Source organism: Cetorhinus maximus, unplaced genomic scaffold, assembly GCF_964194155.1.
Source record: "Cetorhinus maximus unplaced genomic scaffold, sCetMax3.hap1.1 HAP1_SCAFFOLD_44, whole genome shotgun sequence".
NCBI classification, from domain to species: domain Eukaryota; kingdom Metazoa; phylum Chordata; class Chondrichthyes; order Lamniformes; family Cetorhinidae; genus Cetorhinus; species Cetorhinus maximus.
The window spans coordinates 596,022-621,211 of record NW_027596099.1 but is presented as its reverse complement, the minus strand read 5'-3'; the positions used below and the strand labels follow the sequence as shown (position 1 = coordinate 621,211).

General features: G+C 43.4%; 1 protein-coding gene across 2 annotated transcripts in view; it reads right to left on the bottom strand.

Annotated features, from left to right (window-relative positions):
• LOC144672805 (C-type lectin domain family 17, member A-like) overlaps positions 1-25,190 on the bottom strand; it is a 198,878-nt gene that overhangs the window by 8,295 nt on the left and 165,393 nt on the right. The window contains exons 2-3 of one of the 2 annotated variants that reach the window (XM_078534792.1): positions 2,900-3,095; positions 2,037-2,144 (exon numbers count right to left, since the gene is read on the bottom strand). In XM_078534792.1, coding sequence (XP_078390918.1) covers positions 2,037-2,144; positions 2,900-3,083 — 292 coding nt within the window. In that variant the 5' untranslated portion in view covers positions 3,084-3,095. The remainder of the gene's footprint in view (positions 1-2,036; positions 2,145-2,899; positions 3,096-25,190) is intronic. The other variant, XM_078534793.1, reaches the window with a different exon arrangement.

The following is a 25,190-nucleotide window of genomic DNA, read 5'->3' as shown; positions in this document are numbered from 1 at the left end:
TTGCCCTGGGAGTCCTCAGCATCAACTCCGGACTCCATGAAGTCTCATGGCATCAGGTCATACATGGAAGAGAGCTCCAAAAATATCCCCATGCTTAATGTGTGGGAGCCCAGCACATCAGTGCAAAAGATAAGGCTGAAGTATTTGCTACAATCTTCAGCCAGGAGTCGATGATCCACCTTTTCCTCCTCCAGAGTTCCCCAGCATCACAGATGTCAGACTTCAGCCAATTGGATTCACTCCACGTGATATAAAGAAACGGCTGAAGGCAATGGATAGTGCAAAGGCTATGGGCCATGACAATATTCTGGCAATAGTACTGGAGGCTTGTGCTCCAGAACTCGACGCGCCCTTAGACAAGCTGTTCCAGTTCAGCCATAACACTGGCTCCTACCCAGCTTTGTGGAAAAATGCCCAAATGTTTCCTGTACACAAAAAGCAGGACAAATCCAAACCGGACAATTAACGCCCAATTAGTCTACTCTCCATCATCAGTAAAATGATGGAAGGGGTCATCAGCAGTGCTATCAAGTGGCACTTGCTTAGCAATAACCTTCTCACTGACAGTCAGTTAGGTTTCCGCCAGGGTCACACAGCTCCTGACCTCATGACAGCTTGGTTCAGACATACACCCAAGAGCTGAACTCCTGAGGTGATGTGAGAGTGACTGTCCTTGATATCAAGACAGCATTTGACCGAGTCTGGCATCAAGGACTCCTTGCAAAACTGATGTCAACTGTAATCAGGGGGAAAATCTCTGCTGGTTGGAGTCATACCTAGCACAAAGGAAGATGCTTGTGGTTATTGGAGGTCAGTCATCTCAGCTCCAGGACAACACTGCAGGAGTTCCTCAGGGTCGTGTGCTCGGTCCAACCATCTTCAGCTGCTTCATCAATGACCTTCCTTCCATCATCAGTTCAGAAGTGGGGATGTTCGCTGATGATTGCACAATGTTCAGAACCATTCGCGACTCCTCAGATAATGAAGCAGTCCATGTCCGAATGCAGCAAGACCTGGACAATATCCAGCCTTGGGCTGACAAGTAGTAAGTATCATTCATGCCACACAAGTGTCAGGCAATAACCATCTCCAACAAGAGAGAAATCAATCATTGCCCCTTGTCTTCACTGGCATCAGCATTGCTGAATCCCCCATTATCAACATCCTGGGGGCTAAGATTGAGCAGAAACTGAGCTGGACTTGCCAGAAAAACAGTGGTTAAAAGTGTAGGTCAGAGGCTGGGAATCCTGCAGCGAGTAACTCACTTCCTGACTCCCCAAAGCCAGTCCACCATCTAAGTCAGGGGTGTGATGGAATACTCTCCACTTGCCTGGATGAGTGCAGCTCCCACAACACTCAAGAAGCTAAACATCGTCCATGAAAAAACAGCCCAATTGATTGGCACCACGTCCACAAACATTCACTCCCTCCTCCGCTGATGCACAGCAGTGTGTACCATGTAGAAGATGCACTGCAGAAACTCACCGAGGTTCCTTAGACAGCACCTTCCAAACCCACAACCATCTAGAAAGACAAGGCCAGCACATACATGGGAACACCAACAACTTGAAGTTCCCCTCCAAGCCACTCACCATCCTGACTTGGAAATATATCACTCCTTCCTTCACTGTCACTGGGTCAAATACCTAGAACTCAATCCCTAACAGCATTGTGGGGGTACCTAGACCACATGGACTGCAGTAGTTCAACAAGGCCGCTCAGTACCACCTTCTCTAGGACAATGAGGGGTGCACAATAAATGCTGGATCTGGCCAGCGATACCCACATCCCATAATTGCGTTAAGAAGAAAATATCTACCCAGCTTTCCATCTCTCTCCGTGTCCCGCTTGCTTAGTCTGTATCTCTGACCCATTCATTCACCATATGTGTCCCATTTGCTCTCTCTGTTCTGCCCACTGACTGTATCTCTGCCCTGTTCTCTCTCCCTGCCCAGATCAGTGTGTGTGTCTGTGCCTCATGCACCCTCGCTCTGCCCTGCTCACCCTTATCGCCTCAGTGATATAGCTGGCCTTACCTTCACGGTACAAGATAACGGCGATGATTGCACAGACAGCAGCGATAGCTAGTGAACCAATTGCAAGCTTCTTCCACCCGTTCCCACATAACACCTGCCGGGATGTCTCTGCAAAGACACAGTCAAAGGAAAGCTCACCTCCGGGAAGAGGAATAGGAGCATCACTGATGGATGTGGAAGGATTGGAATGCCAACTGCTTCATACACAAAACTAACAGCGATCTACACTGTCGCCATCAAACACTCCCAGGACAGGTACAGCACGGTGTTAGATACAGAGTAAATCTCCCTCTACACCGTCCTCATCAAACACTCCCAGGGCAGTTCAACACGGGGTAAGATACAGCGTAAAGCTCCCTCTACACTGTCTCCATCAAACACTCCCAGGACAGGTAAAGCACGGGGCTAGATACAGAATAAAGCTCCTTCTACACTGTCCCCATCAAACACTCCCAGGACAGGTACAGCACGGGGTTAGATACAGAATAAGGCTCCTTCTACACTGTCCCCATCAAACACACCCAGGACAGGTACAGCACGGGGTTAGATACAGAGTAAAGCTCCTTCTACACTGTCCCCATGAAACACTCCCAGGACAGGTACAGCACGGGGTTAGATACAGAATAAAGCTCCTTCTACACTGTCCCCATCAAACAATCCCAGGACAAGTACAGCACGGGTTTAGATAAGAGTTAAAGCTTCATCCACCCTGTCCCCATCAAACACTCCCAGGACAGGTACAGCACGGATTTAGATACAGAATAAAGCTCCATTCACCTTGTCCCCATCATACACTCCCAGGACAGGTACTGCACGGGTTTAGATACAGAGTGAAGCCACACAACCTCGACTGGTGTCCATACCTTCCTGGCTCTCGGTCAGCGAGTCATTGGTCTCCTCTGCACTCATCTGGTCATCATCCAGCTCCGGCCGCGTGTTCCTGTCTCTCCAACTCAACCTGCCTCTCGGCTGACCCCGTGAGCGCTCCTCCAGCGAGCTGTCGTCCTCCCGCTGCCTCCATCTATACCAAACATCATCATCCGCCATGTAGGGATAACTCTCCTCCTCTGCAACACCCCTTGGGCTGATATTCCAATCAGTTCAGACCGATTATCCCAGCGCTCCTTTTACAATTGGCTCCACATTCTTCACTCCAGTTTTCTTTGCCTCACCCACACTCCCTGTTTGATAGAAATATAAATTAGTCCAAAGCAAAGGAGGGGATTATTCTTCTATATCCGCAATCGCCTGGACTAAATCGGGTTTCGACTGAACCAAGCCCTGTGCCTCACTTTGCAATGAAGGATTATCGCTGCCAATGTACTTGAGATGAATTTCACGTCGATTGGTAAATGATGACTTTAAATTCACTACTTCGCTTGAAGTGCTGATTTTCAACTTAATCATTCGCTCAATAATTGTCTCTACAATTCATGAATTATTTGTTATCATTGAAAGCCGATTTCTCTTAATTGATGCTTATTTAATGAGCTTCTTAACGAATTAGAATAACAAATTTTAATTACAATTTGGTGGAATGACGCTCATTGGAGGCTGGTTATTTAGGTTAACCATTGGTTATTAATTACCTATTCAAGATTATCTCTGAAAATACTAGGATTATTCACTGATTATCCTGTAATTGGATTTAATAATTAATAGGTACAATTATGATATGATTGGATTTGGTTTGCCGAGATCTGTTAAAGGATAAAGAGATTAATTATTTATTTCTGAATTAACTATGTTAAGTAAATACAGAAAAATTCTTCCGCATCATTGCCCGATCATTAAGAGAATTTTTTAAACATACCTCAACAAAGGTGGAGATTGATTTTTTAAACTTTTCGCTAAATTATTAAACGTTCACCGAAATATTAAAGTATTTTGTTTGTTAGATTATTATTACTGATTGATTCGGAATAATTTATTGAACACCCATATTCCTAAATAGGATGATTAATTATTAAATATTTAGCCAAAACGTTTGATGGTCCAAACATTGAATATTTAGTTAGCGCGGGTGATGATTAATTATTCCAAAGTAATCACTGTAGTAGAGAGTTAATTTGCATGTGTTAATATATTAAAGGAACACAAGTTTAAAGAAATTAACTATGATTATTAAAATAACAAGTGAAATTATTATTTAGACTGCACAAATATTTCCAGATTATTTAGTGATTAGCACAGGTCTATGCAGAATAATAAATATTTCATGAACACAAAGGTTAAATATGATTATTAAGTATTCAATACGATTCGTAAACATGTACATAAAGCATTAAATATTTAGATTGCTGCTTGATTATTGATAGTTACAGACAGGGAAAGAGTAATAATGGACTAGTTAATGAATATGTTGATTTCGAGAACAAACGCGAATTTTGATCAATTAATTATAAATAGTGAATACCTGACGTATTATTTAGGCAGAAAAAAGGGAAGTTTACATCAGTTATGTTATTGCTATTAAGCTAAGTTATTCCATATATTTTGCAAATGTTTTCCGATTATTAAAGATTTAGCCAGGGTAATAAAGAGTAACTTGTGCTAATTTATTGGAACAACACAAATTTTCATAACTACGGTTATTAAAATTGCAGTCGAGTTATTATTTAAGCTATGCTAATTCTTACAAACCATTACAATCATATCAAGACTAACAGATCAGTTATTTGAGAATTTGTGATTGACAGAACAAACACATGTTTAAAAAAAATTAAATGCTTTTAAATATGAATCCAAGTTATTATTAAATGCAAACTTTTTTTTATTTAGAATGAGCTGTTGTTTACTGATTAATATAGATCAGTAGCAAAATATATTAAATTCAATATCAAAATTGAATAAATCTGCTGAAAGATTATTAATTGGCAGAAGGTACACAAGTTTAGGCAAATGGAATATTATTACCATGTGTTAAGGGGCAGAACAACCACAAGTTTTTAAGAAGTAAAAGTGATTTTTTTTAATTGACAGAAATATGAAGATTAATTAAATCAGCCACAATATATTAAATTTGAAAATGAAACAATTCTAATTAATGAACTAAAGGTTTCAAAATGTATTTAAAAATGTCCCCTCATGTGACTGTGTCACAAGAGATGGGACATGGTTTTATATTTATGAACATTAAACAACCTATCAACAGATATTAAATTAAATGAACAGAACAAATGCAAGTTTAAATGAAATATGATTATTACATCTGCCAATTGATTCAAACGCAAGTTTAGATAAATTAAATATTAAGATCAGGTACGTTAATTGACACAACAAGCACGTTTTAAATGTGATGACTGTGTTAAACTTTGTGGAAACAGAACGAGTTTAGCTAAATTTAATTCTGGTAATAACTATATTAAATGGCAGACGAGACACACGTTTAGACAACTTGAACACAAAAGCAAAAGAGGTTCAAGAACAGAACCACCAAAGTCAGTTTAGATAAATTAAATCTAATTATTACATATGTTAACTGACAGGACAAATGTCAGTTTAGAGAAAGGAAAACATTTTATTTAACATGTTAACTGATTGAACAAACTCGAGTTTAGGCTGAATGTGAGAACTGATATTAACACAATATTAGACGAAGTAAATATAAACATTAAAAATCTCAATTGACAGATCAAACAAACATGTTTCAATGAGATGATTAAATGTGTTAATCGACAGAGTGAAAAAAACACCAGTTTGGACAAACTGATCAATGAGCCTTAAATGTTGCAGTTAAATTAATAGGTTAATTCACAGAACAAACACAAATTTAAACTAAATATGATAATTAAAACTGTTCAATTTATGTAAATGTAAGTTTTATACAAATATTAACATTAAATCTGTTTAAATGTGATTGGAATTCAATAGATATTGAATTGATATGAATTTAATATTGAAATGAAACCCGCCAAATGATGAATTGAAGCTTTGAATTGTAATTATCTGATAGAAAGTATCAGGATTCCTCAGGGAAATTGCTGAATGTTGGATTATGTTAATATTTGGGGGAATTAATTAGTATTTTTGAACATTTGAGTTTAGGGGATGTTAATGGTTAATTGACGATTTTCGGTTGCCCTCCGGCTAATTTCTATCACTTATTGGATAATCCTCCCTCTGAGGCCCCGACAGAGGCTGCCTCCGGGACCAGGCCGCAAAAAGAGCCTGGGCCTCTCCCGGCGGTGCCAGGGGGAGTTAGGCCGCACCCTGCACGCGCCGCCCGACTGCACAGCGGATCACCACCGCCGCCATCTTAGGTAAGGCTGGAACCGGAAGAGGCGATCCCCATGGGCGACGGCAGAAAAGGGCGGGGCTTCGGGCACAAATGACGTTAGCGCGATCGACAGATGCGCTGCCAGCCCAAGAGGGAGGGAGTTGCGCGCGCAGCCAAGATTCCCATGGCCACCAGAGGGTGACACCAACCCAGAGTGAAAATAGAGGAGGAAATTAATTAATAAATTAGAGAGAGAGAGTAACCCAGTGTGAAAATAGAGGAAGAAATTAATTAATAAATTAGAGAGAGAGTAACCCAGTGCGAAAGTAGAGGAAAAATGCAAATAATGAATTAGATAGAGACAGAGACAGCAACCCAGTGTACAAAGATAGGAGGGATGTAAGTTTTAAATTAGAGAGAGGGAGGGAGATCAATGCAGTGTGATAATAGAGGTGTAAAAATGAATAGCGAGAGAGAGAAAGCAAACCAGTGTATAAATATAGGGGGATGTAATTAATAAATTAGAGAGAGGGGGAGAGACAGAGCACCATAGTGTCCAAATTCTGGAGGAACTTAATTAATAAATTAGAGCGGACAGATTGAAACCTAGTGTGTAAATAGAGGATTAATGTAATTAATCAATTAGAGAGAGAAACACATTGTGCAAATGGAGCGGGAATGTGATTAATATGATGCAGAGATAGCAACCAGTGTACAAATAGAGGTGGAATACAATTAATAAATTCTACATATACAGAGTGAAAGCAACTCAGTGCGCAAATAGAGAAATGCAAATAATAAAGTAGAAAGAGAGAACAATTAAAAAAATTAGAGAGAGAGAGCAAATACCACTTCCTGTCTTTTGGCAGTCCAACAATTTCCATTGTTTTTATCTGTCAGAAATATAGATTGATTCACTCAGCATGTAGTCCTGGACCTTGGAATGTGGCAGAATGGAACTTTCGCTCGAGAACAAGTATTTGCACTGGAGGACCAGCCGGTTTCAGGCAGAGCAAAGAGCTGCTTTCATCAAGTTGGTGATTCTCCAGCTGCAGCTGACGTGTGTCTCAGTGTTTGTCCCTGGAAAAGCCGATGGAACACAGAGTCCTGTGTCACAGAACTGCTCGGGATGAACCCCATCAAAAAACACTGCATCTCTCTCCAGGACATTGCAAAGGTGCAATCCACAAGGAGGTGAACAACATTCTCTTACGATTTAATGCACAAAAACACCACATGGCGGAAGCACAGAGGATGCTGAAGGTGAGAGACAGAAAATTACGTTTCACACAAAGCGGGGTGGCCGGGGGGAGGAGTTGCAATAACATGGAAAAGATTAAATGCTGGAGTCTGTGTGTGTATCTGTGTGTGTCTTGGTCAGCAGTTCAGGTACTTGCTTATTATTTCTTCATTCTCTGGATGTGGGTGTTGCTGCCTCTGCCAGCATTTGTAGACCATCCTTAATTGCTCCTTGAGAAGGTGCTGGCGAGCTGCCTTGAGCAATCTACATTCTGCTAGATACTGCCAGAATTACAAAAACCCAGAAACACTCAGACACACACACACACCTTTAACAATCAACCCTCTGCAGGATAACTGTCAGAGTGACAGAGAAACAAATACCTTTAGCAATATATAGTGCCTGAATCTCACACACACACCACACACACCTTTACCAATCCCCAACGTGTGTGTGTTCGCGATCCCTGCTGTGTGTGTTTCCCCCTGTGTTTAATAATACATTCATTATTCTGTCTGTAATTACCAATTGTCAGTCAGTCAACAAGCCTAATATTTAACATCTTAGGTACATAGTTGAGGATTTTGTTGAATATTTAACAATCATATGTAATCTTTGTGTGCTTTAACTGTACACTTTGAAAGTCCCTGTCTTATATTGAGCTGTGACGAGTCACTCTCTTTAGGAGCTGCTGCTTTAAGTATTTAACTCACTTAAAATTCTGCTAGCTCTAGGTCTGAAACTGACTCTCACACCAAAGCTAAACTGGAATCAGCTTTACCATTCAAATTCTCACATTGAACCAAAATTCCAAACATACTCACCCTTGGCTCTGTCTCAGAAATTTCCACCCTTACTTCTTATGGCTGGTACCTGTTAAACTGGTTATCTCAAGGTCAGAGTCAGACTCTTACTCTAATATTACTCTCATTCTAAAATTAAACTTGTTTCAGATTTAACTTTTGAATTATCACTTTAAACCAGATTCACCAAAATACTCATTTCAGTGTCTGTCTCACTCAGGCTAATGTCTCCCCTCACTGATTGTGTGTGCATTACTGGTTGTGCACTTTAAAAGTCCCTGTCTTATATTGAGCTGTGAAGAGTCACTCTCTAGCTGAGCTGCCTACTGCTGTCATCAAAAAATATTCAGGCAAGGGTGATTGACAGTGAACTGCCAAAAAGTCAGTTGCCTGTTGAACTAGGCTGCTGACCAATGTGTGCTGCGATGTTTGAAGGTGAGACTGCCATTGGTTGATCCCGCTCCTGGGTGAGGGTGGCAGGGTCAATGAGGTAAAGGGGGTTACCTCAGGAGCTGGTGGTTTAAGAGGGATTCAGGCCATGAAACCTTCATGTGTGGATTAGGAGTTCAGGGTGTAGTTCCATCTCATGCATTATGGTTTTACAGTCTGGCCGACTCCCATCCAATAGGATGGCTAAATCTTTCTTTCACTGATAACACACCTCTCAAATCAAATGGATTCACATCTCTGGGTGCCAGATGTCACAGATTTATTCAGCAAACATTAATCAATGAATTAAATGCAAGAGGCAAAGATTCAGACAAAAAGCTGCCAATTTTTGGATGAGAATTCAAACGGGTTAGTCTGCAGTTCAGAATACAGATCAATCGGAGCATACAGACATGGGAGTGAGGAGCAGGATTAGGCCATTCAGCCCCTCGAGCCTGCTCCGCCTTTCAACAAGGTCATGGCTGAACTGCTTGTGGCCTCATCTCCTCTTTCCTGCCTGTGCCCCCCCCGCCAACCCAATAACGATTTGACCCCCTTGTCGATCAAAAAGATGTCCAACTCAGCCTTCAATATGTTCAATGTCCCGGCCTCCAGTGCTCTGTGGGGGAGAGAAATCCATTCCACAACCTAACGACTCTCTGAGAGAAGAAATTCCTTCTTATCTCCGTCTTCAATGGGAGACCCCTTGTTCTGAAACAGTGCCCCACCACCCCCGCCCCCCCACCCCCACCCTTAGTGTCCAGTTTGTTTTTCCCGATGTACATCACTTGGACTTCGGCATTGGTCTGGTCACAATCCACGTTGCTGAGGTCCAGAACCGCTGTAACATCGAGAGGACAATGCTTCAGACACACCCACACAAAGCCGCTGGGCAGGGTTAGAGATGGGAGTGAGAACTGGGTACAGAGGTGGATTGGAGGCGAAGGGTTGTGTAGGGGTCGGAGAGAGTGCAGGGACAAGGCTCGAGGGTCAGACTCTGTCCACTCCCCTCGCTGACAGACTGAATGAATCTCCGTGATGAAGTGGTATTGCGATAAGATTATCCTCAAATTGAGTTGACAAGTCAGGTACCTGAGTCTGATGATCCAACTCTGACAAAGGATGGACGCCGAGTGGAATCTCGACTACTTTGTTCCTCAGATCCCTCGTTGTGTGATGTCTCCCGGCCTGTGATAGCGAAAGGGAATGTTACTCAAGTGCTTGCCGAACCCCCAAATCCCCGAAGCGCTGTACCCCAAAACCCCGAAAACTTAGAACCCCTCAAACCCCAAATATTCTGAGCCATGAAACTCGGAAACACTAAACCTCAAAATCACTGAACCACAAAACCCACAAACACTGAATCCCCAAACTCCACTGACGTTGGAACCCCCAAACACCAACTAAGACTGAATCCCCAAAACACTGAAAACCCAAACGCCAAAACCCTGAACATTGTTTCAAGTTTACATTTAGAGAGATAGACAGATTCTGAGATGAGCAGCATTAGTGGCAGTTAACTGTCTACCTCCGTTGTCTGATTAGTTTTTGATTACTGTAGCAAGAAGCTGAGATGGAGAGTGACTCATCACAGCTCAATTTAAGACAGGGAACTTTACAGTAGGCAGTCAGTAATGGACACACAGTCAGTGAGAGGAGACATTGGCCTGAGTGATACACAGACTGAGTGAGTATATTAGTGAATTTGGAATTTGCTTCAAAGTGAGAATTTGAATGGTAAATTTGTTTCAATTTCAATTTTCGAGTAAGAGTCTGATTCTGACCTAGAAATATTCTGTTTAGCAGGCAGTTGCCTTAGGAAGGGTGGAGATTTCAGCGACAGATCCAAAAGTTAGTATGTTTGGAAATTTGATTCATTTTGAGAATTTGCATGGTAAATATGTTTCAAGTTCATTTTTAGAGTAAGGGTCAGAATCTGGCCATGGACTCGCAGATTTTTAAGTAAGTTAACTGGACAAACAATTGTCTCAGGATTAAATCACCTTTGCCTGAATAGTTTTTGACGACTGTAGCAGGACCCACAGGTAGAGAGGGCCTCATCACAGCTCAATATAAGACAGGAACTTTTACAGTGTGCAGTCAGTCATAACACACAGTCAGTGTGGAGATACATTGGCCTGAGTGATACACAGACTGAGTGAGTATATTTAAGAATTTGGTTTAAAGTGAGAATTAAAATGGTAAATGTGTTTCAACTTCATTTGTGGAGTTAGTCAGATTCCGGCCTGGAACCAACAAATGTTTAAATAAGTTATATAGTTACAGCAAATGTCTCTGGTTTTAATCACCGCAAGAGAACTTTTAATTAGGAGGAAAATTTAGAAAATTATTCACATAATCATTTATGCAGTCTGAAACCCACCAATGTGACCCTGCTCTGTTAAACAAATCGTGAAACTAATACATGTCGGAGAGAGAGTAATGGAGGGCATTTTCTGATGGAGACAGATAGGGACAATAACGTCTTGGTACCATAATCTGGGGCAGACACAGGGACGTAGAAAGTGAGAAAGTGACAAACAAAATGTAGGAGATTCCGGCATTTAATGGGAAAGAGAGTGACAAGTACGTGAAAATAGAGAGGGAGAGGGACAGATGTAAATCGAGTGATGGTATGTGACAGAGAGAACCAAACAGGGATTGACAGTGAGGGTGAAGGAATGGGAGTAAAAAATTGTTTGAGAGAGAGTGACAACAGAGAGTGAGAGTAAAGGAATATGAGTGAAAGAGAAAGGGTGTGTGACAGATTGACAAACATGGAGTGAGAGTGAAAGAATGTGAGAGGAACAGAGATATTGTGAGAGACAGTAACAATCAGTGGGTCGGAGTGAGAGTGAAGCAATGTGCGAGAAAGAGAGATGGTTTCAGGGAGAGTGACAAACAGGGAGTCAGAGTGAAAAAATGTGAGAGAAAGAAAGATGGTGTGATAGGGAGTGACAACAGGGAGTGAGGTTAAGATTGAACGCGTGCGAAACAAGATGGCTTGAGAGAGTCACAAACGGAGTGAGTGTGGGGTCTGAATGTTCCTGGTCCCATTAGTGCCTAAAGGAGGGGGCTACTCTTGTGAGAGTGTGCAGACAAATAGAGCGGCGGGTTACCTCTTCTTCAGTATAGAAATGGTTATTTGGTGATTGATGTAAAGAACAATGAGGGAGCCTCCATGTTGTGGCAGATTCGTAGCCACCGATTACCAGGGCTGTGCAACTTTCCCGGTTGGGCTGCCCCAGCGCCAGAACTACCGGCACTCTTAGTAATGAGGCTCCATGGGGAGTTCCCACTATTCAGCATCTCACAGTGAGCTTCGCAATGGACAATTAGGAGACGGCCTCCAGGAAAGATTGTTCCCTCATCTCACAATCCCAACATCAGTACTCGGGGCTCTGATTGGGTCCCGAATTCATGGTTTCGAAGCTAGCGGGAATAGTCAGGTCACAGGGAGAAGCGGAGAGAGAGATAGAGACAGATTGAGCTGAAAGGAATTCAGATGATGTGTGAGATGTGGATGGAAGTGAGCTCTGTCAGTTGGTCCTTTTCATTTCCCAGTCACTGTGTGAATCCTGAAAACCGGATCACGTTACTTCAAATTGCATTCTAGTTCCATCCAATGTGTCTGTGTGTGTGTTTGTGCGTGTCTGTGTTTGCATCTGTGTGCGTGTGCGTGTGTCTGCGTGTCTTTCTGTGCGTCTGAGTGCGTGTGTGTGTATCTGCTTGTCCGTCTGTGCGTCAGAGTGTGTGTGTGTGTGTCTGCTTGTCCGTCTGTGCGTCAGTGTGTGTGTGTGTCTGCGTTTGTGTGTGTGTGTGTGGCTGTGTGGATGCATATGAGAGTAGTATTTGTGCGTGTGTGGGTATGTGCCTGTGTGCATGTATGTATGCGGGGGAGTGTATCTATGCGCGTTTGTGCCTCTGCGCCTGTGTATGTGTCGGTCTATATTTATGTGTGTCAGTGTATGTGTGTGTCTGCATCATCGTGTCTGTGCATGTGTGTGTGTGTGTCTGCATTATTGTGTCTGTGTATGTGTGTGTGTGTGTCTGCATCATTCTGTCTGTGCATGTGTGTGTGTGTGCCTGTCTGTATGTGTCTGTGCCTGTGTGTGTGTGTGTGCCTGTGTGTGTGTCTGTGCCTGTGTGTGTGTCTGCGTGTGTGTGTCGAGGGGCTCACAATTCCTGACACTGCTAATGTTCATCATTTCTGATCATGTGGTTTGTAATTTGCTGCTGTCTGATGTTGGTGAGTGTCTGTCGGTGTAACTGACAGAGGGATTTCAGAGAAATTTGTTGTGCTTTTACTGGCGAACATTTAGATTTGATTTAATCACATTTATCTTTATTGATTCGCCTCAGCATTATTAAAGTACTAAAGGATACAATTAAAGAGCCCAGTGGAAGGCGGTGCAGGAGAAATATTTCGCACGAAGTTTCAAACGCCATTTTTATTGATATTGTTGCTGTTCCCTTGGATGTTCAGGAGAGCACATGTGGAGGGACTTGGCGGTGAACCTTTGCACTCTCACCTTTTCTCCCTGCGCCAATGGGCGGAGCCGGCGGGAACCTTCGCTCCAACCCCGTCCATTGTGCCCGACAAAGGAAGCAGGACCAGGCCCTTTCCATTGTGCCGTCCTCAATGGGCCAAGATCACTCCCCTGTTCATTGTACAATCTCAGGGCCCTCCACTCTTTGTTATGACGTCATCATGGGACTAGGTCCTGCCCCCTGTCCATTGTGCCGTCACATGACCCACCTGCCATATTGTGCCGTTGTCATGAGGAACAGATCTCACCCCCTAGGCATTGTGCAGCCACAGGTGCCGCAACTCCGTTATGCCGTCGTCATTGGAAACATGACCAACCCCCCCCCCCCCCCCCCCACCCACCGCCCACCTGCTCCCCGGGAACTGTGCGGATTAGGTGCCTCACCTCAATACTGTCACCATGGGGATCAGGCACCTTCCCCACACCCCATACCGGAGGCGGAGCTATCCAACTCCTCCAGTCACTCTGTCGAACGGCACAACAGCCCCACCCACTGGGAATGTGAATTAAAATGAGAAAGTGCTGGACTTTCCCTGAGTCATTTCTTCTCACCTTTTTGAAAGAATTCCACGATTGGTGCAAAGGGACAGTTCAGTACCTGCTTCAATTGCTCCCTGAATTTTGTCAGGGTCAGGGCATAAATACAAGAATTTGTGGAGCAGCTCAGGAGCTGCAACATGAAGCCCAGTTCCTGTACATAAGGATGGAGTAATATGGAGTCATAACCCAAATTATGCATCCGGATCCATACAGAATACGCCGCAAACGTTGCCCACAACAGGAGGAAATTTGCCGAGATAGAAAACAGTAAAATCATGGATTTCCTTCGACTCTCCATCTCCGGATCTCTGAGCCCCTCTCCACTACTCTGAGCCAGGAGTCTCCTGCGGGCTCTGCTGCTCACTAAAATGTGTCTGATGGTGAAAACATTGAGCAGCAGAATCAGGACAAATGGGACACAGGGAGTAAGAATGTAATGGACAAACTCGATTGTTACCCAAACCGTAGACAGGTAAACATCTAGCATTACAGAACAAAACCAGGGCAGGTTCATCAGTTGATAAAATCCTGTGAACATGAAATACCAGAAAAGGTTATTTAAAAAGCTCAGCACAGTCACTGTTCCAAGAACCGCAGCTGCTGTCTTTTCGGTACAATATCTACATTTCAAAGTTCGGCAAGATATAGCTACAAATCGGTCAAAAGTGAAAGTGACAGTGAACCAGACTGAGCAATCAGTGGCTGCATAAAGCAGCACGGCATGGATATTACAGATACGAAGGTAGTACAAGAAATGAAACTGCTCCCGATGGACAATTGGAATATGCCTCAACACCATGTCGAGTATAATCACCATTAGATCCGCCGATGCCATAGCCAACAGGTAGTAAGTAACACATTTGGAGAGACCACATTTTCCCCGGGAAATGATCAGAATTGTCAGCGATATAACTGCGAGCAAGGGAAATAAACAGGAAAAGAATACATTAGGTTAGCATAATGGTTTCGTTGATCACATATTGTAATTTTCGATGGTACCACTGTAACCATTAATACATTTAATTGATTTTACCTGAAAGAACAAATAGTGGAGTTTTAAAATGTTGTATGTCTGGCGAGATTAAATGTTGAAAGCACAATACTGACATTGTAGAACTCAATTTTATTGGAGGTGCAGGAGCACAGCGACTTTGGGTGCCTGTTCCCAATATTTGAACACGTCAGGCGAGCTTAACCGAAACGGTTAATAAAACAGCTGGGACCTTCCTCTTGATGAATGGATGCAAACTCCATAAATCTCCTCCACAACTTTTCAAAACACTTGTTTCGCCAAACATATTGTATTCTGCCGAATAATGTGCAGCTCACTTTCGAAGTAACGTGAATAATTTGTAGAGCGTAGAGAGGAGACAGGCAAGAATGGCACCGCAGGTGAGTGATTACAATAACATGGATAGATGGGAGAAGCTTATTTATTGTCAAGAAGAGTGCAATCACAGAATGGGTGCAGCATGGAAGGTTGATATTCAGCACATCTTATCCATGCTGGTCCACTGACGGAGCAATTCGCTGGTGTCAGCGTATTCCAGATTAAGGTTTGCAATAAAGGTTTTCCTCAGGGGGACATCGCCTCTTTTTCAAATTACCTTACATTCATGCACTCTGATTCTCGATACTTCCAACATTGAAAGGGTTTCTCCATACCTACTTTTTCCAGACCGTTTGTCATTTTAAATATCTCTTCAAGTCGCCCCTCAATGTTGTGTTTTCCAAGGAGAACAACCACAACTTTTCCAATTCATCTACACGACTGGGATTAATCATCTCAGAGCAAATTGTCGCCTATCTTTTCTGTACCATCTTTAGTGCCTTAGCATTCTTGTTAAAATGAGATTTCCAGAGCTGGGCACAATGCTCCATCTGAGGACGAAACTGCGTTTTATGGAGGTTTATCATCTCCATCTTCCTTTCGTACTCATAGAGCTCAGGATGCGCTAAGATTAATGAACCACTGTCTCAAAATATCCTCCCACCTTCACTGATTCACGCACATGTACATACAGATCACTCTGCTCCTGCACCAATGTCAGAATTGTGTGCTGAGAAAGTTACATTAACATGTTCAACATTTTGACCAGTTGAGCGAAATTGAAGGAAGATGCAGTTATCTTTCCGTTTGCTGAATGGGTGATAAACGGATGGCTCAGATATAATGTGATTGGCAGAAGGAGCAGAGGTCTCATTTGAAATACACTGGCCACTAATGCGGTGCTGCCAGATTTAATAATGCATTTAAAACGTGAATTTGTTAAACATTCGAGGGCGAAAAACTCTAAAGAGGTGAGGGGCAACAATATAAGAATGAAAATATTCGCTTTCGGCCTACCAGCCCATGTAACTCTCTGAGGACAGGGACGGTGGTTAAACGGGATTTGATTCCAGTTAGGTTACAGGCAGCAGAACGTGGTATCTGTTGAGTTTTGTAAAGGTTGTAACCAGGAGGTGAACTTTGAACAAGGTGGTGGTCTGGGGCGGTGCTGATGGGGGGGAGTGGGGGTGGTCGGTGGTGAGTGAGAGGAGGATATTTTGGCTCGGATGACATTGTAATAGATGAGCATATGGGTCTCAATTTGAAAAAAAAATGCCCAGATTGTGTGTTTATGCAGCAGATGGGTCGAGGCAGGATTGGAGACATGTGATTGTAGGACGATGGTCGTGGGCAGTATTTCGGAAAGGTGTATATTGGGTAGGAACTGAGCTCAGGCCATCAGCAAACGCTCTGGTTAAGCATGAGGCATTGGGCTGGGTCGCGATATTGTGAGGGGGTGGGGTGTGTGGCTGGTGGAGGATGTGTGGATGGAGGACAGATTTTCGGATAGTCAGGTGACACTGGCTTCGATCCTCACAAGGCTCAACTGAAAAATAAGAAAAAGGAGCAGCTAATCAGTGAAATGTGGCTTCCAGATATAATAGCTACACAGAGAGACATCCAGGGATATCAAATGAACGGAAGACACGAATGTGAATTTCAAGCACAGCATTGCAACTGAACATTCTTTACGTACTTAAAAACTGGAGAGAAAAAGACTTACGAGGCACACTAACAATAGCGAGCATTGGATAGTAAAAACATTAAATAACCTGAAGAACCATTGGGACCCGATATTTGAATACGATTCCATAATAAATCGTCAACAGATAGTGAACATACCAGGGTAACCCCCAGCCTCTTGTATGATATAAATCGACTGTTCTCAGGTCCTGATCCATTGTTCAAACATTCCAACCTCGTCTCAGATTCTGATCTTTGTTGTAAAAACCCAATCTATTGTTCTCAGATTCTGATCCTTTGTTGTAAAATTCCAAACTATTGTTCTCAGATTCTGATCCATTTTTGTAATATTCCACTCTATTGTTCTCAGATTCTGATGTATTTTTGTAATATTCCAATCTATTGTTCTCAGATTCTAATCCATTGCTGCCACATTCTAAATATTGTTCTCAGATTCTGTTCCATTGTTGTTACATTCTAATCTATTCTTCTCAGATCCTGATCCATTGTGGAAAAAAACCAAGCTGCTGGTCTCGGATTCGGACAGATCAATATAATAGTACAAACTATTGTCCTCCGATTCTAATATAACTTCACCCTCGCTTTGGAGCTGCTGCTCCGTGACAGTGCCGTATTGATTATCCGTGTTATAGGATGAGATGGCTTATTGGAAGCATTCGCATTTTAATTGAAAAGGTGTTAGCTTTATTGGCACAATTAAGGTCCATGGAGACTGAAACTATTATGCCACAAAATAAAAGTGTCACTTAAGCCCTTTCTATTGTACACTAATTAAACAGCTTTTTTGCAGCTTTTGTGGGGATGTCTGAGGTTTTACGAGGGAAGGAAAGGTGGAAATCGTGGACACACTAACCAGTATTCTCCAATCCACCTTGGATATCGGACTATTCCCAAACTGTTGTCAATGTTGCTCCCTGTTTATCGAAGGGCAGATGGATAAACCTTGTATCTGCCGATCAATCAAAGAATTGTTAGTGAAACGTTGTGTTATATGAGAGACTCAATAATTTGGGGTAAAATGAGTTTGTTGATAAGAAACCACGGGTTTATAAATAACAGCCAGAAAAGACACATTAATGGAAAGAAAATGCCTCTGACAAACTCCATTGGCATCGTTGATGATGTATCAGGTAGGGCTGATGATGAAAGTGTGTTTTTTGTTAACTATACTGGCTAAGAATGACAACGTGCGAATTACCGTATTTGTTGGGAAACAGCAACAGATGGTTCAGCTAAGCAAGCACAATTTCCTGAATGCTACAGTATATAATCCGAGATGGTACTCGCCCAAATTTGTTCTTTCCTCCAGAGAATTATCATAGAACATAAAAACTTTTGAAGCTATTGACTTCTTTAGGGATCACCTAGAATGCCAGTGCTATGTCGCTTGCTTTATATCTTCTCAGTTCCAGCCATCCTCAGCCTTAAGACTTTAAATTAACATGTATTTAGGCGACTCATTCCCTTGTTCTCTTTTCTCCTCAATATTTCCATGTTAATCCACGGTTGGCTATATTTTGACACAAGGCTCTATGAGGACCACTGTAGATGTTTTTTTCAGTTTCAAACCAGAAAACGTTCCAGATTATTTTTCCTCATGCAATCCGTGCTGACATTAACGTCACTTGCACTCCACGTGATGAATCTTGGGTTTAGAATAATCGCTGCTCACTGCGCAATCCTAAGTAAGTGTCATCAACTGGTTATTTTCTCACAGTGAACATTCGAAGGCACCTGTCCCAGTTGCAGCTAAACAAACTCATAAAACAGGCAGATCAATAGAAGCCAGAGATTCTCACAAAACTGCACACATCTCCGAGGGACATCTTCAGGTGTCTTCTCAACTAGACCTTTAGTTTATGTATCCTTAAATGGAAAATGTTTCACTGATATGAAGCAATACATAGATCTTACAGACCTTCAGTTTTCATCGATTATGCTTGAACTAATTTAGCTCTAATTCTTTTTTTAAAATCTGGACCGTCAGCCCTGAGAGAAAGGATGGTAACCACCATTTCTACACAAAAACAGCCAAGGAGAAGTCATCCATTGTTTAGTACCTGCTGCTTTATGACTCTTACCTTTCTAATCCGGCCTGTTAAATTTGGCCTGAGGGGCCAAATGAGCTGCTTTCATATAGCAGCTTGTTCTGGTCTGGATTGCACTCTCTGGAAATATGGTGGATGCAGGTTCAATCGAGGCTTTCAAAAGGGCGTTACATGAATATTTGAATAGAGACGATTAGTAGGGTTATTGGGAAACGGCAGGTGGATGGCACTGAACAATAATGCTCATTCAGACAGCCGGCGTGGTCACGATGGGCAGAATGGCCTCCTTCTGCACCATTGCAATTCCGTCATTCTGTGATTCTGAATTTACCTTCACGCGTCCAAACATTTGACAGTGAGAGCAATTTATTGTCCGCACCTCAATGTTGTGTGTTAAATGCGGCGTGGGGGAGACGGGGTGGGATAGGAAAATGCGGGGGGGTGGGATGAGGAAAGTCAGATGTTCATTTTTGAGGGAGTGCCGCATTGTCAGAGGGTCAGCACATAGGGAACGCTGCACTGTCTGAGGGTCAGTACTGAGGAATTGTTGCACTATCGAACTATCAGCACTGAGTTATCACTGAGCTTTCAGAGATTCAGCATAGAGGGTATGCCGCATTGTCGGAGCGGAAGTACTGAGGGACCGGTGCATTGTCGGAGAATCAGTACTGACGGTGTGCTGCGCTGTCAGAGGCCAGTGCTGAGTTAAAAGCCCGGTATATCACCTTTCCTCCCTCTGTCTACCTGGTATATCACATTGGCGGAGCCCCACTGCTGGTGTGTTTGTTATTATAGACTTCCGCAATCATGATCCTGGAATCTCACCCACACTCGCACGTTGTACCTATTATAATTTCACACTTCCCCGGTGCACCTGGAACAGGTACATCCCCCACTGTACCTGCTATATTACCTTCCTGCACTGTTGTGCCTGGAATACACCCTACCTCATGTAACTGTATTTTCCCTCGCACTACCGGCAATAAACATCATCCCTCCTTGCTGCTGCTGCTTTTGTTGATGGCCTGATTGCTCTCACAACCAGGGATTTGCGGGACCACTGATGACGCTCCCCTTCCCTCTGTTCTCCAGTCTGTATGGGTCTCTGTGCAGCGCTGCCAATTAACAGCTTATGGAACAGACTCTTTCCGTTTGTTCTGTGACCGTAACGGCCGCACATCCTCCCACTCCGCCCTCTGCCTGGTGTCAGCCCAGCAAACATCCCCTCTGCCAATGGAAAGAAAAATAATATGGAAACGTAATGGACATCCTCAGTCTGTCAATGTTCAAATTCTCGGGTGGATTAAAGAATTGGAAGAAAACGATATTTCAGCACATTCTTCAACTGCTCCCTGAACTGAACCTGGGTCACGGTGTTAATCCCAGTGTTTGTGCAGCAACTCAGGAGCTGCAGCATGAAGCACAATTCCATCACAATATAATCTAGATCAACTTGCACATTCCCCAAGAACGATATCCGGCTCCACATAGGAAAGAATATTAACATTTCCCACAATAGGATGACATTGGCTGAGATAACGAGCAGTAAAATCATGGATTTCCTCCGACTCTCGACCTTTGGGTCTCTGGGACTCTCCCCACTGCTGTGAACCTGGTGTCTCCTGCGGGCTCTGCTGTTCAGTAAAATGTGTCTGACGGTGAGAACATTGAGCAGCACAATCAGGACAAATGGGAGACAGGGGGTAGAAATTAAGTGGGGCGATGGTGTAGAGGGATTGTCACTGGACCAGAAAACAGGAATCATGGTCAGGGAACAGGCGTTTGAATCCCGCCCTGGCAGATGTTAGAATTTGAATTGAACAAAAACCTGGAATAAAAAGCACATTGATGACCATGACACCATGGCCAACTGTGGCAAAATCCCACCTGGTTCACTAATGCCCTTTAGAGAAGGAAATCTGCTGGGCAATATGAGCCTCCAGACCCACGGCAATGTGGTTGACTCTTAATTGCCCTCTGAACAAGGGCAATTCGGGATGGGCAATAAATGTCAGCCTAGCCAGCGACGCCCACGTTTCATGAATGAATAAAACAAGAATGTGATGGAGGAACTCGACAGCTGTCCAGACGGGAGATGGTTTTGGAAAGAGTGTCATGCAGTCAGCGTCACCGTGAAGACGTCTGGAAAGAGTATCCTGCAGATATTTTTGAGAATAAAAATAGTGACATCAAAAAAGAGCGCGATGGAGAGATCAGAACCAGCGCGAGTGCGGGGATGCTTCAAAAAGTGACGGCAGCACAAAGGTGAGAGCTGATTGGTGAGTCACGGGGAAGTGTATTCCCCTGGGTAAGCTAAGGAAAGGTAAGAGTTCTATTTTTTAATTTAAAATACATAAATAACATAAAGTTTATTTTTTTACAGTATTTAACTTAAAGTAAAGAACGGTTTTTTTTTCAAACTAGAGGCACGGCAGGGCAGCTCAGTCCCATGTTATGTACCGCCTTCAACATGTGGGAAGTCTTAGACGCTCCTTACTCTCTGACCGACCACATGTGCAGGAAGTGCCGTCAACTGAAGCTACATGAGCTCCGAGTTTCAGAGCTGGAGCGGCAGCTGGAGGCACTGAAGCGCATCGGCGAGGCTAAGAGTTTGGTGGCTGGAACGTTTTTAGGTATGGTGACCCCAAAGCAGACAGAGCTGGATTGGTAACCATCAGTCTGAAGAGATGTGTCAGACAGGTAGTCAGGAAATCCCGATGGTGCATATCGCTCGAGAACCGTATTTCTGTGTTGGAAAACGGTGAGAGTGACGGTTCGACTGGGGAGTGCAGCCACGCTCATGGCACTGAGTGGCTCAGCTGCACAACGGGGAAGGAAAAAGAGGGGAAGAACAATAGGTGCAGGAGGGTCCATAATAAAGCGAACAGACAGCCGTTTCTTAGGCCATTGACGTGACTCCAGGATGGTATGTTCCCTCCCTGGTGCCAGGATCAAGGATGTCACTGGCTGAAGGGCATTCTAAAGTGGGAGGGCAAACAGACGGTGATCGTGTTACATATTTGTACCAACGACATCGCTGCAAAGAGGGATGAGGACCTACAAAAAGAATTTAGGCATCCAGGAAGCAGATTAAAAACAGGACCTCAAAGGTAGTGATCACCGGACTTCTTTCAATGCCACGCACTGGTGAGTATAGAAGTAGGGGATTAGTCCAAATGAATGCGTGGCTGGTCAGACGGTGCAGGAGAGAGGGCTTTCTATTTATCGCATATTGGGACGGTTTCTGTGGGAAGTGGGACCTGTACAAGGCAGACAGGAAGCATCTGAACTGCAATGGGACCAACATCCTTGCGGGGAGGTTTGCTGGTGTTGTTGGTGAGGGTTTAAACTAACTTGTCATGGGGATGGGATCCTGAGAGGTGGTTCAGCAGGGGGAGTTGCACAGCCAAAATAAGTAGTGAGAGCAAGTGAGTCTTGAAGGCATATAAATATAGGCCAGTTAAGGCAGAAGCAAGTTTGGCAATGTTGGATGGTATTTATTTTAATGCAAGGAGTCTGACAAAAAAGGCAGATTTGACGGCATAAGTTAACACATGGAAGTATGATGTCCTTGCTGCCGCAGAGACATGGCTGTGAGAGGGGCATGATTGACAGATCAAAATCCCAGGGTATAGGGTCTTCAGGCGAGACAAGGAAGGGGGTATAAGAGGAGGGAGTTTCGCAATATTGGTCAAGGAATCAGTGACAGCAGTAAGGAGGCTCATAGAAGGCTCCTCAACTGAATCCATATGGATAGAACTGAAAAAACTAAAAAGGAGCAATCACATTGCTGGGAGTGTACTACAGGCCGCTAAAGATTCATAGAGAAATGGAAGAGAAGATATCTAGGCAAATTATAGAGCAGTGTAAAAATAATAGGGTAGTAACAGTGGGTGATTTCAAATTCCCCAACTTTAACTGGGTTAGTCCTAGTGTGGTAGATTTAGAGGGCTATGAATTCTTACAATGCACCCAGGAGAGCTTTTTAAGCCAGTACATCGAAGGTCCTACAAAGGAAGGGGCGGTCCTGCACTTAATTTTAGGAAATGAAGCCGGGCATGTGGACGAGGTATCTGTGGGGGACCGTTTTGGGCATATTGATCATAAATCCGTTAGATTAACGTTGTTATGGAAAAGGACAAGGGAGTGCCAGAAATCAGAGTTCTAAATTGAAGGAACGTCAATTTTAAGAAGATCAGATATGATTTTACCAGAGTGGGCTGGGAGGAGCTTATTTTAGGTAAATTGGCATCAGAGCAGTGTGACTCATTCAAGATGGAAGTTGGGAGAGTGCAGGACCAGCATATTCCAGTAACAATAAAGGGCAGGAGCAATAAATCCAGGGAAACCTGGATCTCGAGGGATATAGAGGATTTGATAAAGAGAAAATGAAAGGCTTATGGCAGTTAACGAGAGCTCAAAACAGCGGATGCCCTAGAAGAGAATAGAGTGTATAGGGGGCAACTGAATAAGGAAGTTAGGAGAGCAAAAAGGGGGTATGAAAAATCATTGGCAGGAAAAATAAAGAAAAATACTAAGTTATTTTACAAGTTCATTAGGAGTAAGAGGTTAACTAGGGAAAGAATAGAGCCCATTAAGGACCATTTTGGAAATGTGTGTGTGGAGTCGGAAAACGTAGGTCAGGTTCTAAATAAATGACTTGTATTGGTGTTCACAAGTGAGAGGGGTGATAGAAATCATGCAGAGGTGCTGTGAGATAATTAAATAAATTAGCACAGAAAGGGAAGAAGTTCTAAGCGGTTGACAGGCTTAAAATAATATGAATCTCCAGGACCAGATGAAATTGATCCCAGGCTTTGAGTGAGGCAAGCGGGGAGATAACAGGGACTCTGGCAATAATTTTCAACACTTTTCTGACCACAGGCGAGTTGCCAGAGGAGCCAAAGTGGCACCGTTATTCAAGAAGGGAGGATGGGATATACTAGGGAACTAGAGGCCAGTCAGTCTAACAACAGTGGGTAAATTATTGGAAGTAATTCTGAGGGCGATACTTTATCTACACCTGGAGAGGCAGGGTAAATCAAGGACAGTCAGTTTGGTTTGGTTAAGGAGATGTTATGCCTGAGTAATTTGATTGAATTTTACGAAGACGTGACCAGGTGTGTAGATTGTGGCAATGCATTTGATGTAGTCTACTTGGACTTCAGCAAGGCTTTTGATATGGTCAGGAGACAGATAACGAAGGTAAGAGCCCGTGGGATCCAGAGCAATATGGCGAATTGGGCCCAGAATTGGCTGAGTGGCAGGAAGCACATGGTGATGGTCTACGGGGGTATTTGTGACTAGTTGACTGTGTCCAGTGGCGTTCCACATGGGTCCGTGTTGGGTCCCGTGCTGTTTTGGGGATATATAAACGATTTAGATTTGAATGCAGGGGGGTTGATTAGTATGTTCGCGGATGGCACGAATATTGGTGGGTGGTAAGTAGTAAGATTGATAGCCTTAGATTACAGGAGTATAGAGACAGGCTGATCAGATGGGCTGAACATTTTCAAATGTAATTTAATCCAGATAATGTTGAGTTTCTGGACTTGGGCAGGACAATCAAGACACGGGAATATGAGGAATGTTAGGATCTTGGGAAGTACCGCGGATCATAGGGATCATGGTGTGCATGTCTAGCAGTCTCTTCATGTAGTCGGGCAGGTTGATAAGGTGTTTAAGAAAGCATATGGGATACCTGCCTTTATTAGACGAGGAATAGAATATAAGAGCAGGGAGGTTATGCTGAACTGTAAAAAACGCTGGTTAGGCCACATCTAGTGTATTGCGTGCCGTCTGGAATCCGCATTATAGGTAGGATGTGAGTACATCAGATTGTAGAGTAGATTTACGAGGATGTTACCTGGCCTGGATATTTTTAGTTAGGAGGAGAGTTTGAATAAACTGGGGTTAGTTTCACTGGAGCAGAGGAGATTGAGAGGGGACATTATTGACGTGTATAAAAATATGAGGGGCAGAGATAGCGGAGTCAGGATGTTACTTTTCCCGTTCGTGGATGGACAAATAACGAGGGGGCATAGATTTAATGTAAGGGGCCGGAGGTTTAGAGAGAATGTGAGGAAGAATTATTTCACCCGGAAGGTGGTGAGAATCTGGAATTCACTGCCTGAAAGGGTGTTCGGGGCAGAAAACTTCATAACATTTAAGAAGTATTTGGATGTGCACTTGTGATGCCCTGGCATACATGTCTATGGACCTATTGCTGCAAAATGGGATTAGAATAGTTAGGTACTTATTTGACCGGCGCAGACTCGATGGTCCGAGTTT